The 17,245-nt window shown below is 39.6% G+C and overlaps 1 protein-coding gene across 2 annotated transcripts in view; it reads right to left on the bottom strand.

The window, feature by feature from the left end:
- Nucleotides 1-17,245, bottom strand: part of RASSF4 (Ras association domain family member 4) — a 261,966-nt gene that overhangs the window by 36,064 nt on the left and 208,657 nt on the right. For both annotated transcript variants that reach the window (XM_075217178.1, XM_075217179.1), the window contains one exon: nt 9,345-9,490. In XM_075217178.1, the coding sequence (XP_075073279.1) occupies nt 9,345-9,490 (146 nt within the window). The remainder of the gene's footprint in view (nt 1-9,344; nt 9,491-17,245) is intronic.

Raw genomic sequence — 17,245 nt, 5'->3', positions numbered from 1 at the left:
CTGGTGCAGACACGATGAACACAGGAGAGTTGAAGTGAGTCTGGAAACCACAATAGAAATAACAGGAATCAGCAGGAGCTGAATACACGAGGAAACACAGGAACACCTTCAGAGGCTCATGGGAATGAGACTCCAAGATCAGGCCACGAGGTATTGACCACAGGTGCTTTAAAGGGCTGCACATGCGCAGACCCTCAGGATGGCGGACGGCCACGGTTCCTAAACACACAAGAAGTAGCACTCACAGTCCGGTGAGTGACAGGCGTGGATGTCATACAAGGTTGAGACATGCCGCTTTGTCCACCCATGGTCTGAAATGTGTATGCTTGTTGGTGTCTATGGTTAGTTGAGAAAAGGCAAGTGTCCGGCCACAAATCTTCAGTAGAAGCCCTACACATGACGTCGCACAGCAGCCGTTCCATTTCAGTTTGTATGCGCTTGCTACTACTTCTCATTTTGCTAGTTAGTGTTGCTGCGAGTAAATCAAATGTGTCCTGTTCCTTTCTTGGTTTTAGCAGAGTGTTAGCGCAATCAAGCATCCTTTCTGCTAGTGCATCACTTTCTGGTATTTCATGTATTCTGCGTCTCTTTCGCTTCTGATTTATATTTGCTATTGTATCACCTTGGGTGGCATCTTGCCTGTCTGCAGTTAGCCTGCTTTCACGTGGAGTGGGATAAATAGTTGTAGCATCCGGGTCTACAACTTCCAGCAGGAGAGCATCAGACAGTAGTGCAGGCTGCAATAGAGTAAATAAATGAGGGGATGCAAATGCATGCATGTTGAAATGTAAACTATGTACATATCTTTATGTTTCAGTTCCCATCGAGTGAAGCTGACTGGTAAGTGATAGCGGAGGACTTTGGGAGACTGTGGAATTTCCCTAATTGCGGTGGTGCTATTGACGGTAAACATGTCCGAATCATGCCACCATCAAACAGTGGATCAACTACAAAGGGTTTTTCAGCATTATTTTAATGGCCATCGTGGATGCGAACTATGAATTCCTATTTGTGGACATTGGGAAAAATGGAAGAGTCTCAGATGGTGGTGCATAGTGCCTTCCATAACAAACTAAAAAAGAAGGCCCTAAACCTTCCATTGCAGAGCAGCACTAAATACGGATTAAATTTTGTCTTTGTGGCAGATGACGCCTTTGCATTGCATGGGAATGTATTAAAACCGTACCCGCAAAGAAATATGACCCATGAAAGGCGTATATATAATTAAATACTGTCACGTGCTAGGCGTGTCGTAGAAAATGCCTTTGGGATTTTAAGCAACAGGTTCAGAATTTTTCACTCTACAATCAACTTGCGTTTGGACAAAATAGACAAAGTTGTGATGGCCTGTTGTGTTCTGCATAATTTTCTGCGGCGTAAAAGCATTAGTGGCCGTACCACCCAGGTCAATGCGGAAAGTAATGGGCATATGCATTCTATAATAAACGTTATTATGGCTTTCATAACTTTCATAGTTTTGCAACTTTATAGAGGTTAAATGACAAATGAATGCCAACATACATCCAAAGGGTAATAACCCACGTGCTTTCTACACGTGTAACAGTCTGCAGCCAGACAGGTGCAATACACATCGATACAAAACACAATCATGTGCGGATTCCGCACCACGTGGGACTGTGATTGACATAAAAATTTTACATACACACGCCCCCCAGGTCGAGGAAGTTTTGGAGGATTGTCGTGGATCCGTCGGAAGTTCATACACACTACACTCGGAAACAAGATTGGAACGAAAATATTAAACGGTACGACCAACCAAATGAGGCGAGAATCGTCCATTTGGGCAGACTTTCGACCATCGTGTAACTGTACACACTAACCAGACTTTTGAACGAGCGGTCGTATGTCGGCAGTTTGAGCCGATTATTGGACGAAAACAGTGTAGTGTGTACCCAGCTTTACACATGTACACTGGAATATAATAAACAGAGGCTGGCAGAAAATCTGCATCCCCCCCCACCCCTCCAGGCCGGTTGCATAGCGGTGGGCCACCTGCATTTTTTTCCTTCCAAATGTTCCTAATAGGCTGCTGAGCCAAGTCGAGCCCCACGGCTAAAATTTGCCAGCCAGGCCCTGGTGATACTGGCCCGGAGCAGTAAGTGCCAACTTGGAGCTTCGCCTGTTTCTGGGAATATGCATTAACCCAGCATGTGCAGTGGAACGGACAGCCACTAATAATAATAATAAAGAAAAAAAAGAGTAGTGCAGTGCTGTAGCAATCTTTTTGGTAATACATTGTGTATTTAACTTGATTTTAGTTCGGTGTAACATATGTGTGTTATATGTATGTTCTTTCCATTGTGAGAAATAATCAAGATACAAGTCATGTGTTCTTATCATAGTCTGTGTGGTGCTTGTTAAGATTTTATAGTTATGTCTGGTTTTCTTGATATCCAATGGTGCTCCTTGTATTGGCTATGCAAGCTAATTGTATAATTTACTGTTCAAGTCTTTTTTCTTTTTTTTTGCAATGTAAGTCAAAGAATATATTATGCATGTCTATAGTTTCGTAAGGTCATATAATTCCCATGTAAACTTGGAAGCTAGAGTTATTTAAACAAGCACAGGGTCACTATGTAAGATACAGGGTCACTATGTAAGATTGCTCTACAATGAATTTCTGTATAATTTGCTTATAATAAAAGGGATCTCTGATTACTAAACATTTTGAATTGTCTCAGGTTGTACATAATTTCCACAACAATGCAAATTAAGGTGCTGCATGTATGAAGAGATTTGTGGCTTTATGACTATATGGTGTGTGAACAAGTCAAACAGGGGGGATACATGCCTGCACTTTTTGTTGGAAAGGATTAGAAGGATTCCCAAGATTTTTGGTGTATAGAGCTTTGGCACAAAGGCAAGTGGGTGCTGGTTGGAAGGCAAGAGCATCCATTGCTTTCAGAGTATGTTCCACTGTCAGAGACTGAGGGTTCCATCTGATATGGATAGACTGCCAGCCAATTCGCTCACTATGATGAATGCTATACAATGTATCTTTTTTGGTTTGGCTGTAAATGTCCCATGTTGGCTTTAAGCAAACAACTTTTATATCCTGCTGCTACATAAAATACAAACCACTTTTACTGCCACAAGCCAGGGCATTGAAATTTCTTTATTCAGGAAGTTGAGGGTTAAATTAGTGTATGTCAGTACACATGAAGACAGCCGCTTCTAATGCATGAAGAAAAAATGGACTGGATGACAAATACAATCACGCAGCCTGTGTGCTTGCTAGGGGATGTAATGTACACAGTTCACGTGATCATTGTGTGATCAGCTGTTTATAGAGCTGGCAGCTTAGATTAATAACAGAACTTCCTTAACATCTGGAGAGGTGTTTGTTTTTCTTCTATTTTTACTTTGTAAACATGGAACTCTCCCAGTAGGTAAACATGGCCAGTAACACATTAAACTATATTTTAAATGTTTTAATGTTATTACAAATGTTACAGGAGGTTACAAATTACTAGACTGTAATACCATACTGTATTTGATACACAAAACTGTGACACCAATGCTGCTATGCCCATAAAGATCATGGGGTAAATGTATCAAAGTGCGAGTTTGCCAGCGTGTTTAAATCGCGGCAAATCGCGGGTTTACCCGCAAATTTTGAAGAAAAAAACTGGAAATGTATCAAGCTGCGATTTTGACACTCATGTTCAAAATCGCTGGTTATCTCTGGCGATTTTGGGCGATGTAAACACTCCCGAGTTTAGCTAACTCTCCTGTGTTTGGCAAACTCTCCTGTGTTGTAACAGTGAGTTGTCAACACATCACTATTACACTGCCCTGTCATACAGCTGCCGGAGCTCCGGCAGCTGTCAAAATGTAAAAGAATAGATAAAAGTTTTTTAAAAAAAAAGCGTGAGGTCCCCCAACTATTTATGCTTAACCCTAGTGCTGCCTGACTAGTGCTGGTCCCGTGAAAATCGGGGAAAATTTTTGCGTGTGGTTCCCCCGATTTTCACTTTACCAGCACTAGGCAAACCAGTCAGGGTTGGCGGCACTATAGCAGGGGGACGCGCGGCAGGGGTCCCCCTGCCATAATGTCTTACCAACCCTAGACTGTTCAGCGCTGGGCTGGATTCCCTAGGGAGTGGGGTCCGCTGAAAAAACGAGTGCCCCTCCCCCCCCTAGAAAGAACCAGCCCAGTGCTGATAGCACTAGGGCTCTTCCTACTACCCCTGGGCTGTGGGTAGTAGGGTAATACGGCGAGAAAGTATAAAAAAAATAAACTGACACACTTTTTTTTTGTGGAACTACAAGTCCCAGCCAGCCAGGTTGCCCTAAAAAATGTGGCCATGCTGTTGCTTGTATAACTACAAGCACCAGCATACCCACGGCAGCCAGGGCATGTTGGCACTTGGAGAACCACAAGTGCCAACATGCCCTGACATCCCTGGCTTGCTGGGACCTGTAGTTCCACAAAGAAAAAAGTTAAAAAAACAACAACACCCTCTTAAAAACCACATCTATTTATTAAAAATTAAAACCCCACAATAAATACACTAAGCACCCTCATTTTAACCACGTCTATTTAATAAAAATAAAAAAAAAACAAATACTCACCAAAGATGTCTTCTTTCTTCTTCCAAAGGTCCAGGCTTGCCCCAGTCCCTTAATATTTATACCTCCAATAGTCAATGCTTGCCCCAGTCCCAGCAAATTTGTACTTCCAAACGGGATGGCTTGTAGAATATCTTCTTGGCTTCGGCCAGAAGGGCCCCATATTTTTAACATCCCGACTCTGTGTTCTTGATTGTAGTAAAATAAAAAAAATCTTCAGGCGCCGCAAACACCTCCAACTAGGTAGGAGGTCCTAACCGCAATGAACTTACGTTCATTGCGTAAGCTATAACTACAGTATAATGTGATTTTCCCACGCTAGTGGGGGAATCACCTAATACTGTACCTAGAGCTTACGCAAGTAACGTAGCTCATTGCTCATGCGCTATGTTACTTGCGTAAGCTGTATTTACTGTATTACAGCTTACACTGACCCCATCCTTATCATTATACCTGCTATGATGGGTATCAAAAAGTGAATGTGTTCAGTCCTACAACGTTGTCGTAACACCTTAATATATAATTTTAACATTTCTCAGCATAAAATCCTGAATAATTCTGGCACTCTGTTTCAAGACAAATAGGTAAGTTAATTCACATTTATTGTTCACTTAATATTGGCTTTAACTAGTGTTTACTTTGTATATTAATGAAGTTTTTGTCTGGTTGGGATTTAATCTAGAAATTAATTTTCCCTTTACATACCTCAACAGAGTTGATCCACAGAGGAAACTCTGCACCACCGACCACATGAAAACTACTCCATTGATGAAAACAAAATTTTCACCTATTGGGTGCACATATATATATATATATATATATATATATAAATGCTTAGTGGCGTCTGTCTGTCTGAGTGTGTGAAAAAAAAAAACCAAGTTGCAGCGCCACTTGCTGGGCAGAGTTATACACTGACCTACTAAATTCTTAGTGTGTGTGGGAAAAAAAATTCAAAAAGGGCTGAAATTTGGTAGGGCTCAAACTCATTTTCGTGAGGTAATTTTACCTCATGAACACACATTAAAAAGGCCGCTTGCGTCGGGAACTAACGCTCTTCCCCTGAGGAGGCCTGGGCTAGGTCCAAATGCATGACAAGAACCTTTTTAAGACCTTAAGTAGCTTGATTTGACTAGAATGCATGAGTATCATGCACGGGTTAACTTGTAAATATATATATATATATATATATATATATATATATATATATATATATATATATATATATGTATATTTTCCCAAAATTGATTTTCTTTAAAAACCGTACACAATGGGTTTGTTTGCTTTTTCGTAATTCCTGTTTACAAATTTGTGTTGAGGAATTTTGCTGTATTTGATCTTTTATTAAACCACCACCGTACTACCTATCAGAGACTGCACTTACTGTTTGTTTCATTTATCTCCAATTCCACCTCAATTTACTAGTTGTAGGAAATGTATGTTTGGCTGTGTTCTGTAAAATTGCAACACAAATATAGGGGATGGTTTATCAAACCTTCTAAAATGTGAAGGTGTAGCCCCACAGCAACCAATCAGATTCTAGCTAGAATTTATCTAGTACATTCTAAACAAGATAGCTAAAATACGATTGACTGCCATGGACAAAACCTCGACATTTCCTTTCTGCAAGGTTTGATAAATCTAACTAGGGCCGGACTGGCCATCTGGCACTTCTGGCAAATGCCAGAAGGGCCGATGGTCAGATGGGCTGGTCTGCATGCCCACCGAGCAGCAGCACCTTGCGCACTGCTCGGCGGACGGAGAGTCAGTGACGTGTCGCCTATGCAAGTAATCACCTGGGACGGTACCACGTGACAGGTGCCGTCCCATGTGATTACTTGCATAGGCGGCACTTCGCTGACACTCCATTCGCTGAGTAATTGTCTGTGTGGCTATAGTGTGTCTGTGTGGCTATAGTGTGGCTAAAGTGTGTCTGTGTGGCTATAGTGTGTCTATAGTGTGTCTGTGTGGATATAGCGTGCGTGTGTGGCCCCGTGTTGCTATAGTGTGCGTGTTTGGCCCCGTGTTGCTATAGTGTGCGTGTGTGGTTCCGTGTTGCTATAGTGTGCGTGTGTGGCCCCATGTTGCTATACTGTGCGTGTTTGGCCCCATGTTGCTATAGTGTGCGTGTGTGGCCACGTGTTGCTATAGTGTGCGTATGTGTGTTTGGCCATGTTTATATAGTGTGCGTGTGTGTGTTTGGCCATGTTTATATAGCGTGCGTGCAGGGGCGGGCTGGACCGGGGGGCAGCGGGCACCCGGGCCGCTCAGTCTAACGGTTGTTCGGGCCGTTTAATTTAATGCTGGGGTGGTTTAGTGCTATCAATTGAATATGGGGCTGATTTTGGAATTATTTATTGCTGGGGATGGTTGTGGAAAATGGTTATATTTATTAAACTTTAATGCTATTTAATGTATTGCTGGGACTGTTTGGAGGGAGGGAAATATGTTTTGAGTAAATGGGTATACTGTTAATTTAATGTTGGGGCTGGTTGGAGGGAAATAGGACTACTTATTAAATGTGACTATTATTACTGTGGGGACTGGAGGGAGGCCTAATTATAAAACGTGAGTGCTATTGTTTTAACACCGGGGCTGGTTGGAGTATTCTAATTCTCATGTACCCTTCTTTTTATTCAAAATAGGGCATCCAATATTCCAGATCAAGACAAGAAGGAACTGAGATAAAGAAACCAGTTGCTACAAGTGGTGAAAGTGACCAAGACAGGTAGGAGAGAGCAGGACAGTCTGCCAACTGTCCTGAATCTGGTGGGGCAGTCCTGAATTTGGGTGACTGTCTCACTTAGTTAGGATTTGGTCCGACTGCAAGGACAGTTGGGAGGTATGTCCCGCTTCACAATGTACTGCTTGTGAAGGCAGAGCTGTGTGCTTCTAACAGTAGTGCCTGTGTATTTGTCTAAAATGATAACCATGTTACATAATAGGGGCCCTGCTGTCTTATATACCCTGGGCCCCCTGAGCCTTAATCCACCTCTGGTTAGAGGAAGGGAACTGATAGCTGCTCCCAGTTTCCGGACAGGACACAGACTGCAGAGCAAGCTGAGGAGCTATAAGTATCACAAGATTTGGTAATCTCGTGAGACAAAGAGCTTCCCTGCTCACTCTACAGGAAGTTCCCACCCTTATGGATGTTAGAAGCACCAGAAGCATAGATAAGTACAGTGGGCTGGGGGTGTCTTAATGTGCCTGGGCAGATGGCGTGATGAGGCTGGGAGGGCGTAATAAATATAATGTTTTATTATAATTTATGTATCAATGCCCCATGTTGGCCACACCCACAACACGATGTGGTCACGCCCTATTCGGCACCGCCTCGCAGCGGCGAAAGATAGTTTCTTTCCTGCTGGAACTGAGGTGGGCCTGTGTACTTTAAATGCCAGGGCTACTTTTTAGTCTCAGTCCGGCCCTGAATTTAACCCATAGGGGCATATTCAATTCTCGGCGAAACGCTGGAAATCACGCGGTCCACGCACTATTACCGGTAATAGTGTACGGAAAAACCATTAATACGGTAATTTTCTCACTGGATTTCAGCTCGCAGCTCCCTGAGCCGCGAGCTGAAATCCAGCTAACTATTACCGTATTAATGGTAATAGTTTTTCCGCGAAAACTACAATTGAATATGCCCCATAATCTGCTATGCCACCAACTGAAGCAAGTGGTAGTAACAAGGCAGAATTCAACACTCTATATGTTTCGGAAATTTGAGGAACAGCAACAAGCTATCAAAAGCTAAGCAGCAAGCAATGAGATATGGAGAGAAGGGACATGTTATCTTACTCAAGTACACTGGAGAATACTTTCAGTTTTCTGCAACTTACTTAAACCTTTTGGAATACTAAATAGTGAAGTGAGCTCCGACACTGTCCAGTCAAGTCCACTTATTACACTAGAGGAACATCAGCTCACACTGATAAGGATGAAAATGATGAGGACATTGAAGACTCTGAGCCTAAACTCTAATCAATAGTCCAAAATCAATGACTTTTATTTAGTGGAGGCAAAACAGCAAGCCAAACACTTCTGCCACAAAAGTGACATACACTGTTGCTGATCTGACTATTTTGCTAAATTATGCACATGTTCTGTTTAATCTACAACATTAGGATGAGTGGGAGAGCACAAGTACAATGCCATCTCCTTGTACCTTTTTTTTTAACTTACTATCCTACCAAATATATGAGGCTGCTCTTACAGGGTTCATTTATTGCTAGAGGTAAATGGATTTAACCTTTTACTTTACAGTTTAGTTAAAGAACAATGATCTGTTATTATTATTTTTTTCTACCTACATTTATGTGCTGCCACAATGGGATCATTGGGGTATCACTTTAGTGCAGGTAGAAGTCATCACATACATAGCAGAACCCAAATCTCTGGATATTCATTTCAACAGGAATACATCCTTTGAAAATTATTAAATGGTGTTAAAGTCTCAAGATAGATTAGATCTCGATCACTGTTTAGCTCTACTAGTACTCGTATTAAGATTAAATCTAAGCAAATATCAACAAATGGAAGAGTATTGCTAAAGTTATAACATTTTCACTAAATCTATTCAACTATTTGCATCCAGAATCTGAATAAGCATTTATGGTTATAGATTTCCAGAGGCAAAAACAAAACCAAAATCTTAAGAAATAATGGAAATGTGGCAGTTGCGCAACTGTGAAGTGTGATTGTATAAAATACTAGTTCTGTTTTTGGCAGGTCTGCACGATACTTGTCCTTACCTGTCTTTTACTTGTGAGTTTCTGATCCAGGACTCAGAAGAGCTGAAACATACGCGCTCATTGATGTCATGCATCTGTAGTCTGATTGGGCGTCGCAGACCCCAAGATATATTTAGAAGTCCCTGTACCACAAGCTCTCCACCATCCTGTGGGAGAAGCAAAGTAAGCATTTTCAGGTTTGTACGTCTCTAGTGTAAAAAGTTAAAAAATTTTTTTTATTATTTGTAGTATTGTTAAATGCACTGTATTAACTTTCTTGGGTTGTCCAATTGGTGTCACAATAATCCCAAAACCAAACAAGAGCAGAAAAAAATCAAGGAGAAAGCAGAATAGTTGTGGATCAAGAGATTAAATATGATTATGAAATGACTGATTTCAATGAGCAGATGGATATGAATATGTTATTGAAATAGGAGACTCTTCACTACTTACACAAAATGTAATCTGGAAATACATTTCAAAACATTTATTATTTTACATGAACTGCATTTAACTATATGCAATAATGGGCGTATCTTTATAGTCTGTGCTATAAATTTCCAGTTATGCAGTATGGTTATTTTGCCTCAACAAAGCGGCCACAAGCTGTAAAACGATGTTTGGAAATATGTTTTCTATAGGGCACTCAACCCAGTATTTAGACAAGTGCACAATAGACAAATGCTTGCTCTATATTTTGCCTTTTGGTCCTCTATGTCTTTTTACTATGCTCTTTTTCCCCACTGTACGGTGGAACAGAATTTTGTGATACATATAAATAAATGGTAATGACAAAAAATGTAATTATTTGCTGATACCTTCACTTGTGCCATTATTTGCAATATTATATTAAGGTAAATTAATGTTATGCTCTATTCACTACAACTGCTTTTGTATGCCACCCCTAAGAAAAAAGGATCGCATACCATTTCCTTTAAATTCATAAGTTAAAAGTAATCAACAAGGTGCCAAGTTCAAAGGTTTTGTGAAAGTGATTTCTCTCACAATTTAGAGATTAAAAAAGAAATAAATAATGTTTTCAGAACAATATGCACCCAGCCCAGGAAGAATAAGAGCAAGAGGAAAATTACCAGTGTGTGCTGGAGCAGAGCCAAATGTCACTGGTCTCACAATACATTATTCTTCTTGCAGAAAATGTGTGATTGTTCAATTGTCACAGAGGTAAGATTTAAATGGCTGAGAAAATCTCCCTAATACATGCACAATTGTGGAAACTTTATGGACATGCTTTTGTTGATAAGTTTATGCAACAAATACTAACTATTTTTAACCTTATTTGGAAACTTATTTACCAACACATTATAATACTCAGATAATGTACAAGTTGTAAAAGGTGTGATACTATCATTCATCTGCAAATCTATACTCATGCTAACACAATTTCAAAAAAATTCAAAACAGTGGTACTTAACAAATCCTCTTATTGCACATAAAGGGGTTGTGTCTTCAAGATTCATTTTATTATATACATATATATCTATATATATATCTATCTATATATCTATATATATATATCTATATATATATATATATATATATATATATATATATATATATATATATTCTTGATGCAGGCTTGTATTGTAGCAGTACATAGGGGCAGAAACAGAGATCTGTCCCAATTTCTTATTGAATAAACTCTGACATCATCACATTATATGACAGTTGTTTTTAATACAGTGTATTAAGCAATGGTTAACAGAGGATTCCAGTGGTAGATACCTACAAGCAGAAGTGTAATAATGCTCCATTTTTGTAAATGGCACACCTGGCAGGCAGGCAAGGTGCCAGTAGAGCTAAAAATAAAAAGGATGGTGTGGAATAAGTGGGTGAAACAAAAATACATATATAGATATAGATATTCTACGCATCAATTTGTGCCTTAAAACATTTAGGGGCAGATTAAAATTCCCGTGTTGTTCACACATTATAACCGTTACTGGGGTAATTCTAATACTGAATTTTGCTTGAGGCTCACAGAACTGCGAGCAAAAATTAGCGTTGAAGTTACCATAGTAACAGTAATAATGCGCAGCTATTACTATAGTAATGGTAATAGTTTCATAACTATAATAGCTGTACTTTACCTTTAATGATTTTACCCACAGGCGAAACTACCAGGGTAGTATGTGTTGTAGCTAATGAGGCCTGTCATAGCCCCATAGCTGCCTGGTCCTATCTAGCTGCCACTGGTGCCGGTCTGAGCCCAACTCCCCTCAGCCCTCTTCTCTCAGTTCTGTGCTCAAAGCAGAATAGTGCAGTGTCCTTGGTAAGTAGGACGCTTATTGGCATTTGAATCCGCAGAATGCCATGCGCATGAGCCAGCCTTACAGGACTTCAAAATTAAATACTGCTCAGAAGGAAAGACAACTCTGATCTTCTCTTCCATGGTGAGTAAGGACACAGCGGAGCAGCCTGGCATGGTAATTGTCTCTTCTGGTGGTCAATCCCTAGAAACCTTGTAGGACCCTTCAAAATTTTGCTTTACTGCCAACAAATTTCTCATTATGCCCCTGATTCCACAATCTTTAAAAGGGGTTTTCCATTGAAAAGAGTGGAACCCTTGTAGTATGAATGGGGCAGCTGTCCCTAATTCTCACTTGGTTTTGTACCTAAATAGCAGAGTTGGAGAAGCGCAGTCTAAAAGCAATGGGCTCTGACGCTGTGGTAAAAATTCAGATGACTCCTTACTCCTCAATCACTGTCAGCAACTGAATGTCAAATGCATCTGGTCCCACAAGTTTTAGTCAGCTTTCCAACAGTGGTTCCAAAACAGATAATTCTAGGGGGCAGCTATTTTGTGCAACTAGCTTTGGGGGCTACTTATTTATATTGTAAAAACAACTTACAATTTGTATCCTTCAATGTATAATAATGACTAAAATGCTCGTTTTCCACATCATTAAAAGTTGTCTTAACCTATTTTGAAACGTATACACTGGTTTGAAGCTTACATCTTTCGAAAAACCAAGAAATAGAATTTCATTGCATCCAGATTTTACTATTGCTTAGCTGAACCTTTGGGTTAAATTTCATGACACCGCCTTTATCCAATCTCTATTTTGTTACTATAGTTACCTGCGCCATAGTTGGTATTTAAGGATCTATTTATAGTTCTCAGCCATTGTTTGAACCCAAAAACAACTTAGTATTTTCAATAAAGATGTTGCTTTTAGCTTGTTGTACACAAAGGTAGAACTGAAAATGACAATGTTGGCATTTATACTATAAAATATAAATAGATTGCAGGATCACTATATTTGAAAGGTACCCAATATCTGACAATGATACTCATTGTGGGGGTTTAAAAGTCCAGTATTTTTAGCAGAGGAAGGATGTGCAGCCTCTTCTGTGAAAAGTACCCACAGTTCAGTAAAGGGAAGGTAGTGCATACGTGTGCGGTGAAGTACACAGAAAACGTGTCACAGCGCACATTAAAATCCTGCTGTTAGGTACACAGTGGCTCAGACAAGCCAGGAAAGGAACGCTGAAAAGCAAATAGTCGCTGCAGCCAGTGAGAAGCTGGATGTCCACCCCCCCTCTTCCCCCACTACATCCCTAGGGACATTACCTTTTTCACATCCTCACTCACGTTCACAGCTGATGCTATATTGGGAAATACAGCTGACAGCTGCTAGAAGCTATAAAAGGACAAGGCACAGGAGTTATTATTTAGAACAAAACTGGCAGAACACACATATGAGACGTCTTATAAAAGAACTGGTAGAAGAGTCACTCACTCAATCATTAGAAGGTAAGCAAATGCTGCCCATGACTTCATTGCTAAAGTGTTATTATTAAATTACATGATATATATGAGTACTGAGCTGTTTATATATATATATATATATATATATATATATATATATTAGAGACATGATACTGCTTTTTATGCAAAAATTACACATAGAGGGCTTTTCTATGACATTATAGAATGGTTGGGTTTAGTAAGTCATCTACAATAAATGAAAGATCATTTGCCATCTGGCACACTAGATGAAAGTAATATTTAAATCTCTGTTCCAATTTCAACTAAAATGTTAGGTTATATAATTAACAATTTTTATTGTTTTCAGCAATGAGATCCCATCTCCTGACTTCGGTAGAGGAGCTTCCTGCTATCAGTGAGAATACAGAGGTGAACGCTCAATGTGAAAGACTAACTGCAAATACCCACATGGACAATGGACTGGAGGATTATGTGAAGTCCATTCAGACATTAGCGCAGCCCAGTTCATTATCAACAGATCACATGCTACTTGGACAGAACAGGAGTCAGCGAAGGACCCGCTCTAGACTTAGATCATCATTGAGGGTCTGTGAAACCAAAGTCCTAGCTGTTGCACAGGAATCCACCTGTCATGCCAATCTAGTTTCCTTACAGACTAATGCTGACCCACTTGCCTGGTTGTACAGACAGAGTGGAAAAGAAAACCAAGGGTATCAAGAGCCCTCTGCAGCTGCTCAGCGCATCTTTACTCAGAGAACAAGATCAGCTAATTCTTTAAACCTGTATAAAACAGATGACACAACCAGGAGAGCACAATCTAGCAAAATTCACAGCAAGGAGAATTTGCAAGAAAGAATAAACCTTCCATCACACCTCAAAAAAAATGCTGGTTACAGCAGCCAGGGACCAACTAGAAGACTTCATAAATCACTGTTACCAGTGATCTATGAGTTATGATTTGATCTAGGAATAAAAATAGACTGTATTTAATAATTTAAATATGTCTAGACTTCATTTGCTTTAGAGAGAGACTGTTATTTGTCTGAATTTTACAGACCTGCACTAATAAATATTTATTTTAAACACTGTTACTCTTTTTCTAGTTCTTAGAAATCTATTTGACATTATGTGGCAACCTGAAATTCTTTACATCATCTTGGAGCAAGATATTAGGCAGATACATAGCTTGCTCTGTGGATCACAGATTACCAGGGCCTAATCAACCAATAGGCTGATCAGGCTGCAGCCTGGGGCGCTAGGACCTGGGGGGCGCAACGCCGACAGCAGTTAAAAAAAAATTAAAAAATACTTTTTTTTTTTTTTCTACTTTTGATTAGGTTCACCGTAGGCGCCCCTCCCCCCTACTCAACACTGTTGCTCCCTCCTTCACTCTCTTCCTTCTACTCTCCCCTCTCCTCCCTCCTCCCCCGTTCCCATCCCCCCCCCCTCCTCACTGGCACAGCAGTTACCTGTATCGTGCAGATTGCCGTGCAGGAAGAAAGTGAAGTTGCTCGGAGTGGACGAGTCTGACTTGATCAGCTTATCTTCAGGATCAGAGCTCATTCGCTCTGTCTTCAAAAGGTGCCGAGTTTGTCTGCCAGGGACCTCACTCGCCAGAGATAGGAAGGGCTGTGCAGTGATCCAGACACTGCTAGGTCAAAGCTACCATAATGTGTGGATGTGTGTGCAATATGTCCAGGTAGAGGAAGGATTTGTTTGGTTGAGTGTCCAGATAAATAATATATATATACTTTGCAGGCAAATTACCTCTCTGTGCTGATATTAACCAATTGCATCTGTCACATCCCAGAGGTTCCCAGCTTCAAACTAATATGACATCACAAGGGTGTGTGGCATTGTCACTGTGTAGCTTCCTAGCTCTGGTGGATAACTTTTTAGCTAACTCATTCTTTAGACTTTTCCAAAGAACATTACATTGAAATCTAGAGTGTTGTACAAAATCGTGTGCAATGCCCCAAATTTGAACCTTTTGCATGCATTTCAGAGTAATTGATTTATTGTGACACTACTAACCCATTTATAACACATACATTTATATGTATATATATTTACAGTTTATACATATATAAATATGTAATATATTTATAATTTATACATATATAATGTAAAGGGTTAGGGTTTATTCTTGGATTACGTTAGTTTTCAGAATAATGCTTAGAGCAGGTGCAAACTCCAGATGCTAGAAATGGGCTAAATTAATGGCAGGTCTATGTGAATGTAATGATTACGTTTTTAAAGGTTAAGCTCAATGCATAATTTTGCTTTCAATTTTTACATCTCATTCCCTTACTACTAAAACCACATAGTCACATATTTGGTGCTGTGTAATGAATGATTGTTCTAGCATGAATTATTTAGAACTTTGAATCCAAATTGTGCTGGTCTGATCGAACCTGAGTGGATAGACATGTGGTGTGTCTAATAAGTTTATCAGAAAAACCAGCACAGTGCAATTTATATGAAACATTCCCCAGGTTGCCATACCCAAATAATTGTCTATTAGAGCTGTTACTTTTTTTTAAAAAAAATTGTATGACAGGTACACTTTAAGATTGAGGTTCGTATTTTATTTATGTCTTTTACTCTAGTTTTTTTTTTTTTTAAATAAATCACTTGAAATCGTGTACTTTTTCCATTGTCTCTCATCTTACTGGAACCCTCTTAATACCCCTTAAATAGAATACTCCTGATTACAAAGAAGGTCAGGTTTTGAATGTTATTCCTAATAAGGTACTGTAAAAGTATAAGGTCATTGAAGCTGTATGTGACATTTGTACTTTATATGATTAGTGTGTTCTAAGGGGAAAGGAGTGTGAGGGGGACAGTGTGTGCAGAAAGTGGGAAAGTGTGCGTTTTGAGCTGGTCAGTGTGTGTTTTAAAGGGAATAGAGTGTAATGTGCAAGAAAGAGCTCAAACTGTGTGCAACCATTGGGATAGATTTGGATTTGTCAAAGTAGTTTTAGGATTAGAAAGTCCCTTAACAGGCTGCAATAACGTTCCTGCATCAGCGAAAAAGCTGGAAAACTGACATCACTTGTATAGAACAGTTATTAGGTCACTTGTCTCTATTCCCCCCCTTTGTAGAACTGCAAGAGCACCAGCACAGCCTCTAACAGGGATTTACTAATTCTAAATGTCCCCACTTGTCAGAGTTCCTTCTGGTTCAAGTTTCACGAGGATGCTCATAAGGATGCTCCCTAAATAGCCTAACCATTGAGGGTTTGTAATGTTTGCACATTTTCAAAACAGGACCCCAACTTGACAGAAGACAGCTAAACAACAATAAAGCTGCAAGAAGAACAGCAAGAACAGGTAAGAGAATCTGTCTAAATTTATTTGCTGGAGAATACTCCTGAATTTTCTGTTATTGTTTTGAAGGGGAGGGGGGGCACTACGGGTATATTAGCCTAGGGTGGCCAGAACCCTTAATCAGGCCCTGCAGATTACACAAGTATTTTCATGTTAATTCTAAAATTACTCGTATAACCTTATATTGGTGTGGTATTTTATCCAAAATACTATAGACTTTTTATATAATTATGGTATACTAAACTGCACTTAAAAACCTTACTGCTGACATTTTCATCATATTGTGTATTGATGCTCCTCTTTAGTGAATGTAGGAGGCAGGGCACATTCATCATGTAATTGTGTATTACTGAGTAGCAGCACGTAATTATAATGCTTTGTGAATATACCAGTATTCAATATTTCAATATTCACATTTACACAGTCCAAAATAGTGAGCAGGATACCAACATTTTAATAGGTTATCTTGAAGTCACTTGAACATACATACATTTAAATCACAAAACAAGTATTATTTAATCCAGTGTGTTGCTCCTATTTAGCATGATTGTTAGTACTTGATTACAGGCTGCTGTTGTTGCTTTATCTGCTGACAAGAAGGTTTTTTTGTCTTAAAAATGTTCTATAGAAAACATAGGTGGATAAGTATCATCATAAACCAATAAATAGGGTTGGGATTGTAATGCCCAATAAATTGAATCACAGAGGTTAATTACAGCACATCTAGTTATACACATAAATATGCTTTATATTGTTGATCAGTCCAAGTCTGAACTGTGAATTGTCTATCTCGTATTCTTGCAAAATGCTATTTTATTTTTGTTGAGTGTGTTCTACGTTA

This window comes from Mixophyes fleayi, chromosome 6, assembly GCF_038048845.1.
Source record: "Mixophyes fleayi isolate aMixFle1 chromosome 6, aMixFle1.hap1, whole genome shotgun sequence".
Lineage (NCBI taxonomy): Eukaryota > Metazoa > Chordata > Amphibia > Anura > Limnodynastidae > Mixophyes > Mixophyes fleayi.
Note: the sequence above shows the minus strand (reverse complement) of the source record. Positions and strands in the feature narration are given on the sequence as shown.